Source organism: Chrysochloris asiatica, unplaced genomic scaffold (genome assembly GCF_000296735.1).
Source record: "Chrysochloris asiatica unplaced genomic scaffold, ChrAsi1.0 scaffold00245, whole genome shotgun sequence".
Taxonomy (NCBI): Eukaryota; Metazoa; Chordata; class Mammalia; order Afrosoricida; family Chrysochloridae; genus Chrysochloris; species Chrysochloris asiatica.
The window spans coordinates 2,414,558-2,440,364 of NW_006408763.1; the positions used below are offsets into that span (position 1 = coordinate 2,414,558).

Below are 25,807 nucleotides of genomic sequence, written 5' to 3' on the forward strand. Positions count from 1 at the left end.
AAAAACCTTAAATTTAAAAAAAAAAAAAAAGCACCAGTCAAGAGAAGTACGAGGATGGTCCAGAAAACATGACCCATCAATTTGTGCCTATAAGAGACATGTCTTAGATACATAGCCAAAAATAAGGTAAAAATGAAAGGATGGGGGGGAAAAATCAAGCAAATAACAACCCAAACAGAGCAGGAGTGGTGATATTAATTTCTGAAACAGTAGACTTTAAGGCAAGAGCTAACATAAGGGATAAGGAAGGACATTACATAATGATTAAAGGGTCAATTCAACAAGAGGATGCAACCATAATAAATATTCACCCAATGAAAAAGCCCCAAAATACATAAATCAAACTTTAACAAAATGGAAAAGAGAAATAGAAAATTCCATAATAATGCTTGTTGACATTGTTAAGTGCTGTTGAGTTCCAACCCTGTATAGGGTTTCCAAGGAGTGACTGGTGGGTTAAACTGCTGATCTTGTGGTTAGAAGTCCAGTGCTTATCCTACAGTACCACATCATGACTCCTACAATAATAGTAGTTGTTGTTAAGAGCCAGTGAATTGGTTCCAACTCATACAGACGCTGTATAGTGTTTCTGAGGAGAGGCTGGTACGTTTGAACCACCGGCCTTGCTGTTTAAACTGACCTTTTGGTACAGTGTTTATTTTACAATGACAATAACAGTAGAAGACTAATGTCTTCTACAAATGCATCCTTTTTTATAAAGAATAGAATAACTAGAAAGAAACTCAACAAACAAACCTACAGAAGATTTAAACAACACAATCAACCAACAAGCACTCATAGATATATACAGAACACTTCACCTAACAACGCTGCTGCTGCTGTTGTTGTTGTTAAGTGCTGTCGAGTCAGTTCCAACTTAGAGCAACCTTGTATAGGGTTTCTAAGAAGCAGCTCATGAGTTTGAACCACCGACTTTTGGTTCAGACTAACCTAGCAGTCCAGTGTTTTATCCCACAGTGCCACACCAGGACTCCCTGCCCAACAACAGCATATTATAGATTCTTTTCCAGTGCACTTGGAATCTTCTCCAGAAGAGACCACATGTTAAGCCACAAAGCAAGCCTCCATACAGTTAAAAACATTTAAATAATACAAAGCATCTTTTCAGATCACAATGATAGAAATGGGAAAGTCAAGGGGAAAAAAATTCAAATACATGGAAACTGAGTAACACTCTTTTTGAAAACTTGAGAAGTGCATTTGAGTTGGTTCTAACTCATATTGACCCTGTACAGGGTTTCTGAGGAACCCTGTTTTGAAATGACACCTTGCAGTCCAGTGTTTATCCTACAGCGCTATACCAGGAGTCCTTTAACAACTACTGGGTAATAAACAAAAAACCAAAGCCACCACCATCTAGTTGATTCTGACATAGAGAAGCCCTGTAGAACACAGTAGAACTGCTATGTAAGATGTCTGAAGCTATAAATCTTTACTGGTGGTTTGAACTGCTGACTTTTTGGTTTGCAGTCCACTGCTTTGCTCATTGTGCCACCATCGCCCCTACTGGGTAATAGAATAAAAAATGAAAAAAAAATTCCTTGAATCAAACAAGAATGAAAACACAACATACCATAATTATGGTGACAGAGCCAAAGTAGTGCCCAGAGGACATTCTATGACAATAAATTAATGATTCAAAAAACACACAAACAAAAAACAGCCAAAAAACCTATAGTCACCAAAACTAAAATTACAGCAGAAATAAATGAAACAAAAAACAGAAAAACAATAGAAAGAATCAAGATTAGATGTTGGTTTTTTGGAAAGGATTGTCAGACCCCTGCCAAATTTAACAAGGAAAAGTAGAAGATGAAATAACATGAGTAATAAATAGGCGATGTTACAACAGAACACACTGCTATAAAAAGATTAACAGTATGAGGAAATGGACTACAGCAAATTCGAAAAGCTAAACGAAGTGGGAAAATTCTAGTAACACCATATCTATCTAAACTAATACAATCTGAGGTAGAAAGCTTGACCAGGCCCATGACCAAAGAGGAAATTGAACAGGTCATAAAAAAACACACACAAAAAAACAAGACAAAACAAACTCCAACAACAGAAAAGTTCTGGTCCAGACAGTTTCTCTGACAAATTCTATCAAATATTCAGACAAGTTGTTGTTTAATGCCATCAAGTTGGTCTGACTCATAGCCACCCTGTATAGTGTTTCCAAGGAGTGGTTGGTGGGTTTGAATTGCCCAACCTCATGGTTAGCAGTCCAGTGCTTATTCTACAGCACCACACCAGGACTCCAAGAAATCAAATAATATATTGCATTGGGCAAATCTGCTGCATAAAACCTCTTTAAAGAGTTAAAGAGCAAGGTTGTTACACTGAGGACTAAGGTGTGCCTGACTTAAGCCTTTGTATTTTCAATTGCCTTGTAAGTACGTGAATGCTCGACAATGAATAAGAAAGACCAGAGAAATTGAATGCATTTGAATTCCAGAGTTGGAGAAGAATATTGAAAGTACTATGGACTGTCAGATAAATGAGCAGGTCTGTCTTAGAAGAAGTATAGCCAGAACGCTCCTTAGATTCAAGGATGACGAGACTTAGTCTTATTTTGGACAAGTTATCAGGAGGGACCAGTTAGTTGCTGGAAAAGGACGTCATGCTTGGTAAAGGGTCAGCGAAAAAAAAGATTCCCAACAAGATGGACTAACACAGTGTTTGCAACAATAGGTTCAAATTGAACAATTGTGATGATAGAACAGGACAAGACAGTGTTTTATTCTGTTGCATAGAGTTGCTGTAAATTGAAGACAACTCGACTATACCTAACAACATCTTTACATATAAAGGAAGGTCCTATTTGACTCCCTGTAGTCTTATTTTTCTTCAGCCTAAACACCTCCAGTTTCTGCAGCTATTTTTAATCCATTTCCAGGGGTTAGATCAGTTTATGATCAGTATTTGTCAAGGTACACTTGTTTTCCCTTTTTGTGTATTAGAATATTTGTGTGTTTAATGCTTTCTCTCCCCTTTTGTAAGCTTCTCACCTATTACAGATATTATCTATGTGGGTACATATGAAGAAGGTTTCTGAACTCATGCAAATATCATGGTTTCCTAATTCTTTACCAGCTTGTCCCTCCCTCTATTTTATCAGTTCCATCTTCAATTGTCTCATCTGCAACTGAATTCAGCGATTCAGATGTAATCTAACTCTGTGTATGTTGTTGTTGTCAGGTGCCATCGAGTTGGAACCGACTCATAGCGACCCCATGCAAAGCAGAATGAAAAACAATGTCCGATCCTGGGCCAACCTCACCATCGCTGCCACACTTGAGTCCATCAATGATGCCACCTGGCTGATCCATCTCGTTAGGGATCTTCCTCTTTTTCTCTGACCCTCCACCTTACCTAGCATGACATCCTTCTCCAGCGACTATTTCCTCCGGACAATAAATCCAAAGTATGAGAGACGAAGCTTAGTCATCTTGGCCTCCAAGGAGCACTCTGGCTGCACTTCTTCCAAAACAGATCTATTGGTTCTTTTGGCAGTCCATGGCACTTTCAGTATTCTCCTCCAACACCACAACTCAAAGGCATCAATTCTACGATCTTTCTTATTCACTGTCCAGCTTTCACATCCATATGAGGCTACTGAAAACACCATGGCCTGGGTCAGGCGCACCTTAGTCCTCAAGCTGACATCTCTGTTCTTCAATACTTTAAAAAGTTCCTGTGCAGCAGATTTGCCCAATGCAATACGTCGTCTGATCTCTTGACTGCTGCTTCCGCGAGTGTTGATAGTTGATCCAAGAAGAATGAAGTCCTTGACAATTTCAATCTTTTCTCCGTTGATAAGAATGTTGTTTATCGGTCCAGTGGTGAGGATTTTTGTTTTCTTGACATTGAGATGTAATCCATATCGAAGGCTGGGCTCTTTGATATTCATAAGTAAATATTTCAAGTCCTCTTCACTTTCAGCAAACAAGGTTGTATCATCTGCATATCGCAGGTTATTAATGAGTCTTCCTCCAATCCTGACACCATGTTTTTCTTCATAGAACCCAGCTTCTCGTATTATTTGCTCAGCATACAGGTTGAATAAGTATGGTGAAAGAATACAACCCTGTCTCACACCTTTCCCAATTTTAAAACATTCAGTGTTCCCATGTTCTGTTCGAACAACTGCTTCTTGGTCTAGGTACAGATTTCTCGAAAGTACAATTAAGTGTGTATAGTGGGACTATTTTCAATTTTACATGTGTATTAAATCTATAATTGCATCATCAAGCTGTAATTGCATCAGCCTTTGACTGCCACGCTACATCTCACACTATACTTATACAAATGATTTTCTAAAATCTGCATGCAGAACTTTACATTTATACTAAAAATATTGCATATTGTTTATTTAATTTCATCATTCCATCCTGTCAATATTTAAAAAAAAATCTTTCAAAATATTTACTCTTTTTTTCAACATCATGTCATTCACTGAGTTCTAAATTACAAACATGAGTCCTAAACCACTGAAATTAAAAAAAAAAATTAGAAAAAACAAAATCCCTCTAGGAATCCTGATTCAATTGGACATTCCATGTATTTATCTACTCACTTACTTGAAGCTCTTCAATAAACAACAAACGTCTTAAATCTGTCTGATTGTACAGACATGAAACTTACATTTTGTGCCCTTAGTCTAACAAGACAGTACTAAAGACTTGGCAAATTTCTTTTTAAGAACAGATGCTGGAATCCCTAATCACCGCTTCTAATAAATTGACAATTAAAAAATAGTAAGTTAGTCCACAGTGAACCTCTGCTGCCACCCAGTAATCACTTTACTTGCTTTTTTAAGTGCTTATTGACTTTCTGGAGTCCTGCTGTGGTGCTGTGGGGTAAAGCACTGGACTGCAAGGACAGTTTGAACCATGGTCAGTTCAAATTCACCTGCCACTCCTTGGAAACCCTGTATCGGGTTGCTATGAGTCAGAACCAACTCGATGGCACTTAACAACAACAGTGACCTCCTACATAATAATTCATCTTAGAATTTCCAGAGATTACATCAGCTCATGAATCAATATTTGTTTTTCCTTTTGGATATAAAAACAAGAGTGTTTACTGCCATCTCTCCCCTTTTGTAAGCCCCTCAGCTATTGCAGACATTATCTCTGTGGTCACATGTGAAGGCACCTGAACTCATGTAAATGAGCTCAGTTTAGCCCTTCCCAGTTTAAAAAACATTCCTTTCACAAGAGAAGATAAGTATATCTGCTTCCTGTTCTTATTAAACAATCTGTTTAAGAAGTGTTTTAAACTTTGCTGTACTTCTCTTCTAACCCTAAATAGATCTTTAAAAACCCTTTCAATGGTCTTGGTTTTTTACTTTCGCATTCCTGAAACTATACTTCAATGTTTGTGGAAGATTTTTGTATTCATCCTTCTTTTGTTATTTGAATAAACACTATTAGAAATGTGGTCATGCCAGTTTCTGCTGCAGTCACTCTGGTCTACTTAGACGCCATCCTCTTTTCTTCTTCAGGCAGCTTATTGGTTAGTGCTGTTTTCCTGGTTTCCTTTTCAGAGTTTCCTTTTTAAGTTTTTATTGTGAATTGGGTGATAATTTACATGGGAGAACATCAGCTTTACATTCATCCTATCGTATAACGTTTCATTGCAACGATTACAATCCCATCCATGCATCATCATTCAATAGCATTTGTATCCATTCCCTCTGGGTTTTTTTTTGTTTTTTTTGATGTACACTGAAGCACTCAGGAATCTACAACCATTTAAATAACCAAAGGGCACACTCCACAAGCTCACCCCTTGGCCTTCAACACACACACCCTCTCTCTCCCTGAGCCCAAAGTCCCCAGCCACTCTATCTATCCATGTTTTCATCTCTGCCTCCATCTCTGGCATAACTGCTTCTCTGGATAGGGTTCAGCACTCCATTCTTCTCCCTTGATGACCTCAGGGTCCTCTGCTCTGCAACTGGAAGATCAACCACTCTTCTCCTTTTGTTACAAAATGTCTACCTCTATATTTGCAACACACCTGATAGCAATTATTCACTATTGAATCACAAGAGTCTTTCACAAGCCCCATCTAGACAGGTTGGAGATCACTCAGTAGAGATTCTACCTTCCCCACAACCTCTGAAACTAGGCTTCCTCTTGAAAGCTTGTAAGCCAGTCATTTCATGTTTTTGTAGCCCCTTCATTTTGGGTAGCCAATGTCTAAGTTGCCCATCTCTGTCAACCCTATGTACTGAGGTGGTGGGAATGATCCTCGCTATAAAGATTCGTTCCCTCTTTTTTTTTAAATAAATGTTTTATTGTGAATTGTGTGATAGTTTACATGGGAGAACATTAGTTTTACATTCATTGTATCCTACATGGTTTCATTGCCATATTACCATCCCATCCATGCATCATCACCCAACCAAAGGGTATACCCTGCAAGCCTGCTCCCCACCCCCCACGGTCCTCAGCTCATAGCCCCTTTCCCTCTCTGGATCTCAAGTCCCCAGCCACTCCATCTCTCCATGTCATCTTCTCTGCCTCCATCTCAGGCCTTACTGCTTCTCTGGGTAGGGTCCCGCTCTCCGCTCTTCTCCACTGATGGTCCCAGGACCCTCCGCTCCTAGACTTAAAGGTCAATCACTCCCCTTCTTGCTATAAAATGTCCACCTTTACATTTCCAACTCTCACAATCAGTCCTGATAACAATTCTTCACTATTGCATCACAAGAGACCCATCTGCATTTCATTTCATCAGCCCTTCCTAGACAGGCTGGGTACTATTCACTGGAGCCTTCCTCCATGCCCTTTGGATCTAGGTTCCCTCTTGAAAGCTTGTAAGCCAGTCACTTCTTACCTTTGTATCCCTCCCCTCATTTTGGGTAGCCAATGTCCAAGTTGCCCATCTTTGTCTACTGTTTGTGTGGAGGGGGTGGGAATAATTTTTGCAGCAGGGATTTGTTTCCTCTTTGGAGCTACTGCTTTTATAGGTGTAGGTCAAGTTTATCAAATTGTATCAGATGACACTTTTTTCCCTCTTCTTTCTTCTTCAGGTTGAGCTATGTTCATCCAGTCATTGAAGCCAGGTTAAGTGGGTATCATCTGCAAGTGTGGGTGTTCTTGCGTCTGTCCGCCCTCTTATCAGCTGGCCGCTTCACTCTCCACTCTAGTCCTCTGTGGCTGTGTCACTGACTCTGAGCCCATAAGTCCCCAGGTGTTGCCTTTGTTCCCTCTTTTGAGGTACTACATCCACAAGCATAGGTCAAGTTCATCAAATTGTAGTAGATTCCTCTTTTTTTCCTCTTGCCAAGTTCTGGTCATCCAGCCATTGAAGCCTGATCAAATGGGTGCTATCTGCAAGTATGGGTGTTCTTGTGCATCTCCCCTCATTTCATATCAGGTGGCTGCTTCACTCTCTGCTCAAGTCCTCTGTGGCCATGTCCCTGTCCCTGGGTCCAGGTGTCCCCAGGTCTTGCCACACTGCTGCCAACCAGGTCTCAATCCAAATGGACAGGAGTTTGTTGAACGTGGTTGGACTTAGCTCACAATTTCATTGCTGTTTTCCCCCCTTTTCAGTAGACCAAGGTGGTCATCAGCAAGACCACATGCCTGCTCGTGTATTCCCTTTGAGTCTCAGTCTTGGAAGGGGGTTTGCCCTGAGGGGACCCGACCTCTTGACTTGATAGCTCCTCAGCAAACAACTTGCTTGTTCTTGTAGTAGTCACTCAGACTGCCGTTATTTTCTTTAATTTTTCCTTCTGGTCTTTCTTTCAAGAAGTATCTTCTGTTCTTCTAGCAGTTCCAGGCTGGTCTGCTTGCCCTTTCAAGTGGAAATTTCCCACCTCAGAAAATTCTGGATGGGGATCTGGATTCCACCTCTTTGTTAATGCAATGCAAAGGCTCCACAGGAAGCCTCCTTCCCTGGGCAATTTCTAGCCCCATTTTAGGTATTCCAATCAGTTATAGGCTGAAGATGGACTTACAAACTTTCTATGGTGATGTTTCAGAGTTCTCTTTGTAAGTGATAACACTGATCTTTGCATGTTGCTCTTGTACTCCACCATTTTCTTAAATCTTTCTCTTAGTTCCAGTAGTTTTCTTGTTGAGTGTCCAGGATTTTATTTGTATAAAATCATGTCATCTGCAATAGAGACTTCTTTGCCAATTGGGATGACTCTTGTTTCTCTTTCTTGCTTTATTGCTATAACTAAGACTTCCAATACAATATTGAATTGTTGTTGTTAAGTGCCATTGAGTTGGTTCTGACCCATAATGACCCTGTATAGGGTTTTCTGAGGAGCACCTGGTGAGCTTGAACTACTGACCTTGTGGTTCAAACTTGACTTTGCAATCCAGCGCATTAACCCAAAGCACTACAAAGAGCTTCCTTGTCTGGTTGCTTTCACAAAGGGAATGTTTTCAGTCTCTTTCCATTGAGAATAATGTTGGCGGTTGATTTTATGTATATGCACTTAATTATCTTGAGAAATTCCCCTTCTATTCTTATTTTTCTCAGTAGTTTTAAGTCTAGAATGTTGTTCTCCTTTGTTTTATTTATCTGGTGAATCACATTCCTCTAATGTTAATCCATCTTTGCATATGTGGTATAAGTCCCATTTGATCATGATGTATTATTATTTTAATATGTTGCTGAATTCTATTGGCTAGAATTTTGTTGGTAATTTTTACATCAATATTCATGAGAATGTTGTTTTTAGATGCCAAAGAGTTGGCTTGAATTCATAGCAACCCCATGTACAACAGAACAAAACACTGCTCGGTCCTGCACCATTCTCACAATTGTTGCTGTTTGAGCCCACTGTTGCAGACACGTGACAATACGTCTTATTGGGGGTCTTCCTGTTTTTCAATGATCTTTTACTTTACTAAGCATGATGCTCTTCTTCAGGGACTGGTCCCTCCTGATAACATGCCTCAAGTACGTAAGATGAAGTCTCACCATCCTTGCTTCTAAGGAACATTCTGGCTGTATTTCTTTCAAGGCAGTTTTGTTAGTTTATCTGGAAGTCTATGGTACTTTCAAAATTCTTCACCTACACCATAATTCAAATGCATCAATTCTTCTCTGGCCTTCTTTATTCATTGTCTAGCTACTGCATACATATGTAACGTTGTTAAGAGCTGTCCAGTCGGTTCCGACTTATAGCAATTCTGTATATGGTTTCTGAGGCTACAAATCTTTGCAGCAGCAGAAAGTCTGATCTTCCTCTCATAGAATGGCTGGTAGGGTCAGACTGCTGACCTTGTGTTTCCCAGTCCAGTGCTTATCCTACAGATTCATCATGCTCCCTTCGCATATACATGTTGTTGTTGTTGTCAAGTGCCGGTGAGTCAGTTCTAACTCATAGTGATTCTGTATAGGGTTTCTGAGGAGCTACTGGTGGGTTTGAACTTCCGACTTTGTGATTCATAGTCCAGTGCTGATCCTACAATCCAGGATCACTTGCATATGAGGCAAGTGAAAATACTATGGTTTGAGTCAGGCATACCTTAGACCTCAAGGTGACATTTTTGCTCTTTAACACGTTAAAGAAGTCTTATGCAGCAGATGTTGGAGTCCTGGTGTGGTGTTGTGGGTTAATGTGCTGGATTGCAAAAGTCAGTTTGAACCACAAGGTTATTTCTTGGTCCAGTTGCAAAGATTTTTGTTTTCCTTACATTGAGCTGTAATTCATACTGAAGGCTGCCGGTTTTGATCTTCATCAGTAAGTACTTCAAGTTCGCTTTGCATTCTGCAAGCAAGGTCTTCTCATTTACATATTGTAGGTTGTTCATGAGCCTTCCTCTAATCCTGATGCTGTGTTCTTCTTCATATAGTTCAGTTTCTCGGATTATTTGCTCAGTTTACAGATGAAATAAGTATGGTTAAAGGATATAACCCTGGCACACACCTTTCCTGATTTTAAACCATGCAGCGTCCCCTTGTTCTGTTTGGACCACTGCCTCTTGGTATATGTACAGGTTCCACATGAGCACAAGGAAGTGTTCTGGGATTCCCATTCTTCTCAATATTATCCATTGTTTGTTATAATCCACACAGTCAAATACCCTTGCATAGCCAATAAAGCACAAATACACATCTTCTAGTATTCTCTGCTTCCAGCTAAAATGCATATGATGTCAGCAATAATATCCCTCATACCACATCCTCTTCTGATTCTGGCTTGAAGTTCTGGCAGGTTCTTGGAGATGTACCGCTGAAACCTTTTGAGCATTATCTTCAGTAAAATTTTACTTGCATGTCATATTAATGATATTGTACAATAATTTCTGTATTCTTTACAGTTATCTTTCTTTGGAATAGGCTCAAACATGGGTCTCTTCTAGTCAGGTGGTCAGGTAGCTGTTTTCTACCACTGCATCAGCTTATTGACACATTTTCATTGGTACTGTATCAATTCTAGTATGGGTTGGAAGTCTGGCTTCAATACCATTAATTCTTGATATGTTGCCTCTTGAAATGGTTGAACATCGACCTGTTCTTTTTGGTACAGTGACTGTATTCTTTCCATCTTCTTTTGATGCTTCCTGCATCTTTCAATATTTTGCTCATTGTTGTTGTTTGTTGTTAAGTGCCATCGAGTTGGTTCCAATTCATAGCGACCCTGTATAGGGTTTCTGAGAAGCAACTGGTAAGCTTGAACCACCAACCCTATGGTTCAAACAGGCCTTGCAGTGCCGTGCATTAACCTACAGCACCACACCAGGACTCCTTTGGCTCATAGAACCTTTTAATATTTTAAGTCAAGGCATGGGTTTTTGCTTCAGTTTTTTCAGCTTGAGAATGCTGAGTGTATTCTTTCCTTTTGGTTTTCTAACTCCAGGTCTTTGCACATTTCTTTACAATACTTGACTCTATTTCCTCAAGCTGTCCACTGAAATTTTCTATTCAGCTGTTTTATTTCGTATTATTTTCCTTGGTTTAAGCCCACCTTATATTTAAGTTTTAGAGTCTCTTCTGACATCCACTGTGGTCTTTTCTTTCTTTCTAATATTTTGCTTTCTTCATCTGTGATATTCTTGATGTCACTCCACAACTCATCTGGTCTTCAGTCATTAGTGTTCAATGTGTCAGATAGGCTCTTGAGAAGGTCTCTAAATTCAGGGAGGCCACACTTAGGATTTTATTTTGGCTTTCATGAATTTCTTTTTTTCTTCAACTTCTGTTTGAACTTGCACATGAGCTTTTGATGGTCTGCTCCACAGTTGGCCCAACCAGGCCTTGTTCTGACTGATCCTGAGCTTTTCCATAGTCTCTTTCCATAGCTGTAGTTAACTTGATTCTTATGTATTCCATCTGGTAAGGTCCAAGTGTATAATCACCATTTATATCATTGATGAAGAAGTCATTGGTTTTGAAATTCCATCATGGGATCTTGAGCATCATTTCTAACACCAAGGCCACATTTTTCAACTACCGATCTCTCCTCTTTGTTTCCAACTTTAGCATTCCAATTACTAGCAATTATCAATGCATTTGATCAATTTCAGCCTGGAGAAGTTGGTAGAATTATTCAGTTTCATCATTACTGACTTGAGTGGTTGGTGGGCAAATTTGGGAAACAGTTACATTAATTGTATTAATTGGTCTTCCTTGTCAGTATGGATATTTATCCTTTCACAGACAGCATTAAATTTCAAGATAGGTCTTGAAATATTTTTGTTGCTGATAAATGCTACACCGTTACTCTTCAATTTGTCATTCCTGGCATAGTAAACCACACGATTGTCCATTTCAACTCTCTAATGCCTAGGGTATTGATCTTTATGCATTCTATTAAATTTCTGATGATATCAAATTTTCCTAGATTCATACTTTGCAAAATCTACGTTCTGATTATTGTTTGTAGCTATCTCTTCTTATTTTGAGCCATGCCTCATCAGCAAATGAAGGTCACAAACCTGTGCTCCACCCACATCACTGTGGTGTACTTTAGAGAGGCAGTTACTCCTCAGTCATATTTTGCATGCCTGCTAACCTGAGGTTATATATAATGCTTCTGGCACTGCTTCAGCTGATCCCTCAGAACTAGACTACCTATTCTTTCTTCTTAGTCTGTCTTCATGTGGAAGCTCTATTGAAATCTGTCCACCGTGGGTGACCCTTCTAGTATCTGAAACTCCAGTGGCATAACAACACGCAAGCCACCACAATATGACAAACTGACCCATGTGTGGGGTACAAGGCTCTTATGAGACTGGAATTATTCAGTGATGTTTCAGAAGGCAGGGCTATAACTAAAGAGAAGAGATTTCAAAACAATTTAGAGATTTTTTTTTTTTTTTAAACAATTAAAGCCAATAAATGAATTAGGCTGCTTTGTGAGGCAGTAAGCTTCTCGTCTTTTAAAGCATGCCAGTACAAATTGGAAGAGCCCTGGTCTGAGAAGTTGTAAAAAGATTCTTACTTTGCAATTTGTGAGATATTGAATGATATGACCGCTACAGGCCCTTCAAGGAGGAATTCTATGCCATGAGCATCTGACTCAAATAAAAACCAGGGAGGTTTTTATATAGCACAAATGACATTGGTATCAACAATACACATTATGGATTGTTTATGACTTCAAAAAAAAATTTGTTCAGTTATACTAGATTTGGGGTTATTAGTGAGGTTGAGCAAGTATATATAATAAGCATGCAACATTACCTTGACAGGATATGAAAAGAGCTTAACAAAACCAAAGTCATCTCCAGTAGCCAAGAGGGAACAGTCCTTAGTGAGACTAGCAGCATTGACGTCGGTCACATCACTGTGTGCTGGCCAGATGCCCTCACAGGTGGGGCCCAGCACACAGGTCCACGAGTCCCACTCTATCTTCTCAATCTTAAAAAGAAGGAAAGAAAATGAACATATTTGTTCACAACCTAGAGAGGTTTCTGTTGCTTACTTTAAAAGAAACTATCTGAGGCTGTGTGTATTTTGGCAACATGAGGTATTTGTGTTGTTTGTTGAGGTGCTCAGTGTCTAAGATGCATTTTTAAAATGGTGTTTTGATTGTCTTAACAAATCAACACTGCAGTCAAACATCCAGATACTTTCTCTAGGGAAACTGAACATTTTGGAATTGTGGAAATCTGGCTATAATAAAATGAAGGTTTTTAGCTCTTGTTGTTGTTGTTGTTAAGTGCTGTCGCCCATAGCGACCCTGTACAGAGTTTCCGAGGCTGTAAATCTTTACGGGAGTAGAAAGCCTCATCTTTCTCCCATTTTTAGCTCTTACCTAGATATTTATCATTATATCAGCTATAAGCTAAATTAGTGTTATTCAATCTGGGCACTATTGACAATTTGGGCAGGACAATTCTTTGGCATGAGGAGATAGATGCCCCATGTAGTGTAAAATGCACTATAAAATGGTTGGCAGCAATGACAGCCTGTACCCATTGGATGCCAGCAGGACAACCCTGAAAAGTTGTCCCCAGACATTGCCTAATGTCCCTCAGGAGCAAAACTGCCTCCATCTGAGAACCACGAGTTAGACTAATCAGTGGGGATGGTCATTTAGCAAAGTATAAATGTATAAGACAATAGCTTTTTTTTTTTTTTTTTCAGTATTGCTTCCTTAGAAAAAGTAGTAACAAGATTTTGCAGTTAGCTTTATGCTCTTGAGAGAATACCTTAAAATAGGAAGAGCTATTCTTATTGTTTTGCCATAAGTATCCATCTTATCTTTTTGAAGCTGAGTTGTTTGAAATTCATGGATGATGATTTACAATTTGTAAATCCACATATAATTGAGGGTTCCCCCACCCTTTCTTTGGTAATAGCAATAACAATCACATTAAATAACACTGGGCATTAGGTTTTCCTGGGGGACATGGTCTCATTTATTTTCACTCAAGATTTGCTAGTACATCTTAGCATTATATGGCTCTTTTAAAACATTGCTTAATACAAGTATTTAAGAAACTACGGGAGAAAGATGAGGCGATCTGCTCCCGTAAAGATTTACAGCCTCGGAAACCCTGTTCAGGGTCGCTATGGGTTGAAACCGACTCAACGGCACTTAACAACAACAACAATTAGGGAAATGCAGCTAAAATCAAAGCCCAGAATGCTTCCTTTGGATCTGGAATCTGACTTTGCTCATTGTCAATGTACCTCACCTCTATTTTTGTTGTTTTCTGCTTTCGTTGAAAGATAAATTAAAAAACAAAGATGCAGCACCAGGGATTTTAGTTACAATATGCTGAGGTCCTATGTGTGTTTTTAGTCACTCAGATTTTCTTTCATTTAATGTTCTGTTTCTCTTGGACATACATGGGGCTGGTACCAAAAAGCTGGGATTGGTCCTATGACTTGGGTGCCTCAGGCAAGGTCACAGCCTGAGTAACATGAGGTGGCTTTCTGCAGTGGAAGTAGAGTCACTCCAACCCCCTATGACACACTAAACTGACTTCTGTTGTTGTGGTTGCTGTTGTTAAGTTTTACTGAGTCAGTTCCGCCTCATAGAGACCCTGTACAGGGTTTCCGAAGAGCGCTGGTGAGTTTGAGCAACCTTGCAGTGCTTATACAGTGCCACACCAGGAATTCAAACAGGCAAACATCTCCTACTGATTTTAGATGCAGCCTTTTCAGTCACTGATTCATTTCTAGGTCTCACATTCCATTTCTGAGATCTCCACTGGTTATTCCCAATGCCACCTCCCCAGGGCAAGAAACTGGGTTGGGTTGATATCGTTCAGCTTGCAGTCAACCACACAGAACACCCTTAACCACATCTGGACAGTGTGTTTCCTACAGGAAATGAACATCTACCTTGTTAGAAGCCACCAAAATGGCATTTAAAATGGAACATTAAGAACAACCTACAAAACCTAGAAGTGTTGTTGTTGTTGTATGCCATAGAGTCGGTTCCAACTCATAGTGACCCTGTACAGAGTTTCCAAGGCTGTAAATCTTTACAGCAAGAGAAAGCCTCATCTTTCTCCCACGGAACAGCTGGTAGTTTCAAACTGCTGACTGTGAGATTAGCAGCCTGATTCGTAACCACTACACTACCAGAGCTCTAGATGAACTTATTAAAATCTCTGGAACTTATATGGAACAAAAGTCCTCAAGGGGCTACTTCCTTAGTGCCATGTCTCAATGAGCTTGATACTGCCATCTCATTTTGCAGAGTAATCAGCTAAAGCCCATACAGAATCACAGTGGGCTGTCTCCCAGCAAAGCACTCTTATCTGTACCACCAGGCTACATCGAATGGACTTTAAATAAGTATTTCAATTTTGTCATATTAACAGTTTACTGAGCAACCTGTTTTTATCACAGCTGTTTCTTTTAAAAATTTAAATAGATTTTTTTTTTTTGAAAATGAGTTTTTTCCAAATCCTTTCTCAGTTGAAGGTCTCAATCCTCAGTCTCAGTTGAAGGGCCTTACAACGTTAGTCACTGAAACAATGAGTCCCCTGGCCCACCCCTGGCTTTCACTGGTGGCAATACCAAGAGAGGCAGGCTGCAGAATCATGGATGGGAATCTCCAGCCAGTGACATCAGGAATCACCCCTGGAATTATGTATGTGTACCAGAATGACACATTTACTTTTCAGGGGAAAATAGTGCCATTTTGGAAAACCAGCCTTACAACACAAATTTTCCTAGTGTGCATATTCTTTTAGGTAACTGCTTAGGTAACTCTCTGAGGTAATTAGGTCATTGCTCCTCTGTCCCATGCTGGCTGCTTTCCCCCTCCACCATTTGGTTAAATAGCATCCTCCTTCGTTATACTTATTTTGGGGCACTAGCACAGGAAATGCAAATACAGGTGACATGCTGTACAATGGCACTGAGAGTCACACTTAATATCAGGGAGGCCTGTGGGCTAATGCGCTAGACTGAAAGGTGTCTATAAGTGGGAACCGACTCCACAGCACTTAACAACAACAATATCAAGGAGGCCGCCTGTTGGAGGCTCTGGCATCTACCCGGATCCCTAGAGCATGGAAGCACAGCTTCATTTCTCTTTTACTTTCTTGGAACCTTAAGTTCCTTATCTGTAGAACCAGATTGACAACTACCATGCCAAAACTGTTGTGAGGATTAAAATAAAGCATATAAAGTACATGGCATAATTAATTATGCCTTAACAACAGTATAATTAAGCATAGCCCTTTACTCAAGTCTATAAAAGTTTCTTCACATAAAGACACTAGAGAGGATTGATCAGAGGTAAATAAATTGAAATTGGGAGTGAGACCTGTTCATCAATAAACAATTTCGATTAATACAATGCTACCATGTATAAAACCTTATATATTGTATGTACACTTCCTGTAGAACTATGAAAACATTATGAACAGACACTTATCCAAATGCCTCTGGGAGTACTTTAGCACACTGGGATAGTTTATAATACTGGCCAGCTGAAGTTACAGAGAGGGTAACGTGCTCAATTTCTTCCAAAAAAATCATCAGCTTTGCTTGTACCCAGCAGCCTACTCTTACCCCCATTTCATCCTAAGGAAGATACACAGCAAATAAGTGAGGCAGATTGTCTCCAGGGACTAACACAAAACTGCCTTAGTGCTTAATCAGGCAACTTCCCAGCGTCTGTCACTACGGTTCATCATGTGGAAGTACTGTACAACCCCTGAACGAGGGACTTATTCACAAAGGGACCTAGCCTGAAGACTAGTGTATGCACAGATCTAAAAGTTTTAACTAGGCATTCACTCCAACTATTAAAACATCATGCATGTGGCTAAGGACATGAGGAAATCATGGATGGTCAGACTGTGGATCGTTTTTGCTATGGAAAATCATTTCTCTTATTGTTGCAGATTTACAAAATGCAATAAATATTAAGGGAATGAGTATTGAAAGTTCACAGAAAACTATGCATAAAAGCCATTTGGAATGGAGAAGATAATATGCAGCATCTGAATCGTTAACTCAGTCATGGTCTTCAGGGAAAGATAAGCAGAAAGTCAAGTCTACATACTGCATCAGTGGCATAAGTCCTCACGCCCTCGGAATTAAGAAACCAGATACAGCTTAAAGCTAGCTACACTAAACGTTACTCCTATTAGTGGTTAAGAACTGACACATTTATTAAAATGCACATATTCACTCTTAACAAGGTATTTTTAAAACACTTATACATGATCATTACCTCTGTAGGTCGTATTATATGCCTCTTGCCTCTTGGAGCTTCAAAAAAGAGTTGTTCTTTGGCACCTGAATTAACTTGCAATAATTTTCCTGTTTATGATAAAATAAAGTAGGCAATTAAATAAAATGACAAACATGGCTGCAACTGTTTGGATTCATTTTACTCAAAGTATGATGTTATTGTTAGGTGCCATTGAGTAGGCACCAACTCATAGCACCCTTATGCACAACAGAATGAAACACTGTTCGGTCCTGCGCCAACCTCACAACTGATGCTACGCTTGAGTCCACTGCTGCTGCCATTGTGCTAATCCATCTCATTGGGGGCCTTCCTCTTTTTCGCTGACCCTCCACTTTACCAAGCAAGATGTCCTTCTCTAGGGACTGGTCTCTCATAAATATGAGGGGGCTTCAAAAAGTATGTGGAAAAATGGAATGAAAAGATAATGGAATTTTCCCATGAACTTTCTAAAATCCCTTCATATGTGTTGAATGATTCCAATGGTAATTATATGGGATAGCTTGTTCATTGCTCAATTCTAACACATAGTGGCCCTGTAGAGTAGACAGCTGTCCCAGAGGGTTTCTGAGACTGTAATCTTTGTGGAAGCAGACTGCCTCATCTTTCTCCTGAAGAGCAAGTGATGGGTTTGAACTACTGACCTAAAAGGTCACAAATACTTAACCATTGTGTCGATGCTATGATTTTCAGAATATTAATCAAAGGATTTCTGGTAACATAGTGGTTACAAGTTGGGCTGCTAACCTCAACGTCAGTAGTTTGAAACTACCAGTCGTTCCATGGGAGAAAGATGAGGTTTTTTGCTACTGTAAAGACTTATAGCTTCGGAAACCCTATGTTGTTGTTGTTAAGTACCGTCAAGTCGATTCCAACCCATGGCAACCCTGTATAGCGTTTCCAAGGAGTGGCTGGTGAGCTTGAACTGCTGGCCTTGAAGTTCAAACTGGCATTACAGTCCAGCGTGTTAACCACAGCACCACATCAGGACTCCCAGGAACCCTATACAAGGTTGCTAAGACTCACGACGGACTCCACAGCACACCACCACCACTACCAACCTCATTAAAGCTGACCTTGAACAACCTTCAAAACACTTAAGAATCTCATTTGTACTTTACTCTGGCTGTTGCCCTGAAAGCAGCTGCAGTTTTCCAAAGTCTAACAAAATTCATTTTTTTCTTCTTTTTCCTTATTGCCTCCAAGTACAAAGAAGAAGTCTAAGCAAACTGCTTTGGAAACAATCATCACATTAGAAGTGAGATCTATGTTAAGTATGTTTCAATTTATTTAAACTTGAATTCTAAATCTGCATCTTAAAGCTTAGAAACAGAAAAACAATTACATACAAAACTACAAATGCTCATTCCTGTTTTAACCACATACTTTGAAAAGAAATTCAAGACTTTCACCAAACAAAATGTTGAGCAAAAATTGTCTTTCGGTCTGATGGAAACTTGTAATCTTGGGTTCATTTTAATTAATGTTGGAAAACACAGAGATTTCCTAATCTACACCTACCCCAGCAACTAACCTTTATGGCTTGAAGTTTAAATGACTCAATTCTAGTATTTTTTATCATGTTTTTTACTGTGGAAATTTTCAAATATATATGACAGTAAGGAAAATAGCACGAGGGACCCTATGCTCCCACTGCCCAGTCCCCTCACTCAGCCTAGATTACTTCAGAGCAAACTTCAGACATCATAATATTTCATCAGTGAGTCATTGCACATATATGTCTCTAAAGGGTAAGCTGCCTCTTGCTATCATTTTTCTATGACCATATCAACATTGGATATCTTGAAATATCCTTCTTGGAAAAATAAACCCAATATAAGAACTTTGTGGTTTATTTCATGTTCAGTATCTTAAAAATATAAGCAAATGCCACCTAGATCTGAAATGCACTCGGATAACCGTCAGGAGTTCAGGCACATTTCTAAGTAACTAGTTTAAAAATAGGTTGTCTCATTTCTTTACTTTAATTTCTAATTCCGTGAATTAGACTGTTGAGTGGGTTTTGCCTTGCCTCAGAGCAGCAAATGTGAAAATGTTTTCCCTAATGGGGTTACATCTTGGCTCACTTTATAGGATTGCTTTGTTAGGTTCTATTGAGCCAATTGTGACTCATATCAAGCCTCTAGGGCAGAGTGCAACTTCCCCAAAGAGATTTCTAGGATGTAATCTTTATGGACCATCACTTGTTGGACTGTGGTGGTTTGTATGTTGTGTGATGGTTGCTGTCATTTTGGAAACTGTCACTGGTACTTTAAATATCAGCAGGGTCAACCATGGTGGACGGTTTTCAGCGGAGCTTCTAGACTAAGAGGCCAGGAAGAAGAACCTGGCAATGTACTTCTAAAGGGATCGGTTAGTGAAAGCCTTATGAATGGAAGCAAAATACTGCTTGATATAGTGCTGGAGATGAGCCCCTCAGGTTGGAAGCTACTCAAAATTTGACTGGGGAAGAGCTGCCCCCTAAAAGCAGAGTCAAATTTAATGATGTAGCTAAAGTAAAGCTTTGGTGACCTTTATTGCTGGTGTGACATGACCCAAAATGAGGAGAAACAGCTGCAAACATCCACTAATAATCAGACTGTGGAATATATGAAGTGTGAACTTAGGGAAATTGAAGCTGTAAAAAATGACAACTTAGGCATTAGAAAGCTAAGATGGACTGGTATTGGTCATTTTGAACTGGACCAACATATAGCCTACTAAGCCAGGAATGATCATTTAAAGAGGAATGGCATCACATCAAAAAGAATATTTCAAGATCAATTCTGAAGTACAATGCTGTCAGTGATAAGATAATATCCATATACCTTCAAGGAAGACCAATTAGTAAGGCTATTTATCATTCAAATTTATACACCAACACTAAGGTCAAAGAATGAAATTGAAAGTTTTTACCAACTTCAACAGTCTGAAATTGATCCAACATGCAGTCAAGATGCATTAGTAATTACTGGTAATTGGAATGGGAACACTGGAAACAAAGATGAAAGACTGGCAGTTGGAAATGAGGGCCCTGGTGAAAGAAAAGATCCTGGAGATCATGAAAGAATTCTTTCAAGGCCAACGACTTATTCGTTGTAAATATCTTTTTCCAACAACATAAACAGCAACTATACACACATGGACCTCAGGCCCAGTAATCAAATTGACTACATCTGTGGAAAGAGACTTTGAAGAAGCTGAATATCATCAGTCAGAACACAGTCTAGGGCCTATAATGGAACAGATCATATGCAAGTTCAACTTGAAGCTCTAGAACATTAAAACAAATCTACAAGAGCCAAAGCATGACCTTGAGCATTGTTGTTTTAAGTGTCATCAAGTAAGTTTCAACTAATAGTGATCCTGGATAGGGTTTCCAAAGAGTGGCTGGTAGATTTGAACTGCCAACCTTGTGGTTAGCAGTCCAGTGTTTATTCTACAGAACGTTGTGCATATCCCACCTAAATTTAGAAACTATCTCAAGAGCAGATTTGATGTAATGAATACCAATGGCAGAAGAATAAATGAGTTGTGGAATAACATCAAGGACATAAAGAAATTAAAAGGTCATTAAAAAGACAGGAAAGTAAAGACCAAATGGGTACCAGAAGAAGCTCTGAAACTTGCTCTTAATGTGGAAAAGCCAGAATGAAAGGAAGAAATGATGAAGTAAAAGAGCTAAATGGAAGATTTCAAAGTATGGCTCAAGAATACAAAGTAAAGTATTATAATGAAATGTGCAAAGATCGGAGTTAGAAAGTCAAAAAGGAAAAACATACTCAGCATTTCTAAGCCGAAAGAACTCAGGAGTAAATTCAAGCCTAGAGTTGTAATACTGAAGGATTCCATGGCTAAAAGGAATCCTGGTATGATGTCACGGGGTAATGTGCTGGACGACAAGGTCAGTTTGAACTGCAAGGTCAATGATTTAAGCTCACCAGCTGTGCCTTGGAAAACCTATACAGAGTCACTATGAGTCAGAGCCAACTTGACAAGACTTAACAACAACACAGGTAAAAGCACGGGACAAAGATAAGTTTTTTCCTGCTCCCGTAAAGATTTACAGCTTCAGAAATGCACTACAGGGTTGCTATGAGTTGGAACCAAGTCGAAAGCACACAGTCACTAACCATGGGCAATATATCAAATAATACAGAAAGCATCAAAAGAAGATGAAAGGTATGCACAGAGTCACTGTACCAAAAAGAAATGATTGATGTTCAACCATTTTTAGGAGGGACCAGTCCTTGGAATATTTGGTAAAATAGAGGGTCAGCGAATCAAAGGAAGACCCTCAGTGAGATGGATTAACACATTGACTGGAACAGTGTGCTTAAACATGATAATGATTGTAAGGATGGCTAAAAACTGGGCAATGCTTTGTTTGGTTGAGCACAGACAGGGTCTTTATGACTGAGCACTGAATCCACAGCACCTAAAAACAACAATCTTCAAGGAAGCCAACAGCCACATCTTTCTACTGTGGAGCAGCTGGTGTATTCAAACAGCCAAACTTCCACTTAGTAGTTGAGCATCATGTCATCAGGGCTCTTTGACTTCATAGCTAGAAGTGTATGTCACAGATTGAACTGTGTTCCCCCAAAGTATGCGTCAACTTGGCTGGGTCATGATTCTCAGTGGCTTGGCAGTTATACGATGAGTCCCCAGGAGGGGATTTCATATGATGAACCAATAAAAAGATTAAAGGTGGACTGCAATAAGAAGAATTGGTAGCATAGTGGGTTATGCGTTGGGCTGTTAATGATAAGGTCAGCAGTTCAAATCCACCAGTTGCTCCATGGAAGAAAGATGAGGCTTTCTGCTCTAGTAACCTTTGGAAACCCTACACGGGATCGCTAAGAGTTGGAACTGACTTAAAGGCATGAAGCAACAGCAGCAGCAAGACCCTTAATTCCTTCACAGTTCTGCTCCAATGTAAGGGCTTTCCCAGGGGTGTGGCCTGCAACATCTTTTATATTTTTGTCGTTGTTGTTAAGTGCCATTGAGTCGATTCCGACCCATAGTGACACTGTATAGGGTTTCCAAGAAGCAGCTGGTGAGCTTGAACCTCCGACCTTGAAGTTAAAATGGCTTTACAGTCTGGCGCATTAACCCACAGTGCCACACCAGGATGCTGTATCTTTTATATTACAAAGATAAAAAGAAAGTGAAGTGAGCCATTACACCAAGGAACTGGTGTGGCACTGGAATGCTAACAGTAAGGTTGATGGTTCAAACCTACCAGTCATTTCTTGGAAATCCTATTCATGGTCACTATGAGTTGTAACCAACTCAACAATACTTCATAATAACAACTACATGAGTCGGAACCAACTTGATGTTCCATTCAATGACACTTAACAACAAAAAACATTGTTGTTGTTGTTAAGTGCCATCAAGTCAGTGATGACCCATAGCAACCCTATATAGGGTTTCCAAGGAGCAGCTGGTGAGCTTGAACCACCAACACTGCAATTCAAATGACTTTGCAGTCTGATGCATTAACCCACAGCACCACACCTGGACACAAACAAAAAGAAAAGCTCCTGGGTCCCTGAACTGTGAAACTCCTAGATCGCAGGCAAGATTGATGCCAAGCATGGAAATCTCCAGAGAATGCTGGACCTACAGATGCTGAGAGGACATGAGGACCTTTCCCAAGAACAGACTGAGAAAAGCTTCCCCTAGAGCTGGCACTCTGAATTCGGACATCTAGCCTCCGAAACTGTGAGAGAATACATTTTGTTTCTTAATGTCTGTTACAGCAGCGCTAGATAACTAAGACAGCGTACAAATAAGCAAGGAAAAAACAAGTTTTACTACCTTTAGCTAGTTCTGGCGTGGCGCTATAGACTAAGCAGTTTGAACTGCAAGGTTGGTGGTTCAAACTCACCAACCACTCCTCAGAAATCCTATAAAGGGTCTCCAGGAGTCAGAACCTACAGGACAGCACTTGATAACATGAGCAAATTTTAGCATATTTATCTATTTAGTTATAAGCACTGGACGTCAAGGTCAGTTTGAACCGCAATTTGGTGGTTCAAAATCACCAGCCACTCCTGGGAAACCCTATACAGGGTTGCTATGAGTCGGAACTGATTCCACAGCATGTAGCAACAACAACATTTAACATTACGAGAGAAAATGAGTAATCAAAACTTTTCTAAACAGAGCTGCAAAGTAATTTTATTTTTAGGAGTCTCAAGAGTGACTGTAAATAGCAAAAGATGGGGGGGGGTGAGATTAAAAGATTTACTGAAAACATTATTTGAATATGGCCAATCTTAGATGATTTTCAGTTATGAAATACTAACAGGACTCAGTAGATTATAATTCTCAGATAATCCAAACAACTCACTTCTCATCAGAGTTTCAAAGATGTTACTTCACTTAAACACACACACACTCACACACTATTAAAATAGTGTATGTAGTGAAGTACTTCATGATGACTAAATTTCAGAAAAAGCAAACCCATAGGCAACCCCCCAAGTGCAGTGCATCACGTGGGCAGGTCCATTCTCCTTCCCTGAGCACTGCATCCCCCATTCTGGTGTGGGCAGGCCCCTGCCGTAGTGTTAGTTTAATACTCTGGAGGTGGACATTCATCCAGAGATGGAGCTAGGCAAACACAACCTCTCCTCTGGGATTTGGAAGGAGTCCAGGTAGCTTGTTGTTATTGTTGTTAAGTGCTATTGAGTCAGTTCCAATGCATAGTCACCCTGTATAAGGTTTCCGAGGAGTGGCTGGTTGAGTTTCACCTGCCAACCATGTGGTTTAAACCAATCTTTTTCTGGTCCAGTACTTACCCTGCAGCTCCACACCTTTGTTGTTGTTGTTGTTAGGTACCATTGAGTCGGTACCAACTCATAGTGACCCTATGCACAACAGAATGAAACACTGCCTGGTCCTGGGCCAACTTCACAATTGTTGTCACACTTGAGCCCATTGATGCCACCATATTATTGCCAATCCATCTCACTGGGGGTCTTCCTCTTTTTCTCTGACCCTCCACCTTACCAAACATGTTATCCTTTTCCAGTAACTGGTCCCTCCTGACAATATGGCTGAAGTAAGAAAGGTGAAATTTGACCATCCTGGCCTGCAAGGAGCGCTCTGGCTGCACTTCTTACAACACAAATCTGTTGGTTCTTTTGGCAACCCATGGCACTTTCAATATTCTCCCCCAACATTATAATTCAAAAGCATCAATTCTTCTACAGTATTTCTTATTCACTGTCCAGCTTTCACAAGCATATGAGGTTATTGAAAATATCATGTCTTGGGTCAGGCGTACCTTAGTCCTCAAAGTGACATCTTTGCTCTTTAACACTTTAAAAAGGTCTTGTACAGCAGATTTGCCTAATGCAATATGTTATTTGATTTCTTGACTGCTGCTTCCATGAGTGTTGATAGTTGATTCAAGAAGAATGAAGTCCTTAACAACTTCAATCTTTTCTCCATTTAAAAGAATGTTGTTTATAGGTCCAGTGGTGAGGATTTTTCTTTACTTTACATCGAAATGCAATCCATACCGAAGGCTGTAGCCTTTGATCTTCATCAGTAAAGTCTTCTTCACTTTCAGCAAATAAGGTTGTATCACAGGTTGTTAATGAGTCTTCCTCCAATCCTGATGCCAAGTTTTTCTTCATATAACCCTTGTGTTGTTGTTGTTAAGTGCTGTTGAGTTGGTTCCGACCCATAGCGACTCTGTATAGGGTTTCCTAGGAGCAGCTGGTGAGCTTGAACCATCAACCTTGCAGTTCAAACGGCTTTGCAGGCTGGCGCATTAACCCACAGCACCACACCAGGACTCCATAACCCTTTTAGTGGATTATAAATTGGGCTGCTAAATGCAAGGTCAGCACTTTGAATCCACCAGCCACTCCAAGGGAGAAAGATGAGACTTTCAGAAAACCTTTACAGAGTCACTATGAGATGGAATCAACTCAACAGCATGCAGCAGCAACAGCTAGGAACTGAAGGCTAAGAGAATCAGAGGTGCCTAAATGGGAGAGGATATGGACTTTGGGGGCAGCCAAGATTGGATCATGCAGAAACGAATTCCAGAAAGCCTGCCTATGAAGAGAGAGGGGTCCAAAGCAAATATCTACCCATTGCTGTTAAGTTGATTTAGACTCACAGCAATCCTATAGGACAGGGTAGAACTGCTCAAAAGGGTTTCCGAGACCATCAGTCTTTATGGGAGCAGACTGCCCCATTTTCTCCTGCAGAGCCGTTGGTGGATTTCAAATGCAGATCTTTTTGTTAGCAGCCTGATGCTTAACTCATGGTGCCACCAGGGGTCATTAAAGCAGATACCAGACATGGAGGCTGAGGCAGCATTGCTCCAGAGTAGGAGAAGGAAGAGGAACTATCAGCTTGGTTTCTGAGACTTCCAGATCATTTCTGAAGCCAGTTCCTCAGGAGGTGTTGCTTCCTGCTCTTAGGTTCTAGAAAACAACCCTGTATCTTTCTAATAAATGTATCACTTATTATTAGTCTCATTTAAACTGGCTTGAGTGGCTTTCTCTTTCTTGCAACTAAGAATATAATATATAGAGCTCTGGTAGTGTAGTGGTTACAAATAGGGCTGCTAACCTCAAGGTAGGCAGTTCAAAACTACCAGCTGTTCCA

General features: G+C 40.0%; 1 protein-coding gene across 1 annotated transcript in view; it reads right to left on the reverse strand.

Moving 5' to 3' along the window:
• Positions 1-25,807, reverse strand: part of EML6 (echinoderm microtubule associated protein like 6) — a 443,186-nt gene that overhangs the window by 73,174 nt on the left and 344,205 nt on the right. The window contains exons 24-25 of the mRNA XM_006873534.1: positions 17,150-17,238; positions 12,685-12,861 (exon numbers count right to left, since the gene is read on the reverse strand). Coding sequence (XP_006873596.1) covers positions 12,685-12,861; positions 17,150-17,238 — 266 coding nt within the window. The remainder of the gene's footprint in view (positions 1-12,684; positions 12,862-17,149; positions 17,239-25,807) is intronic.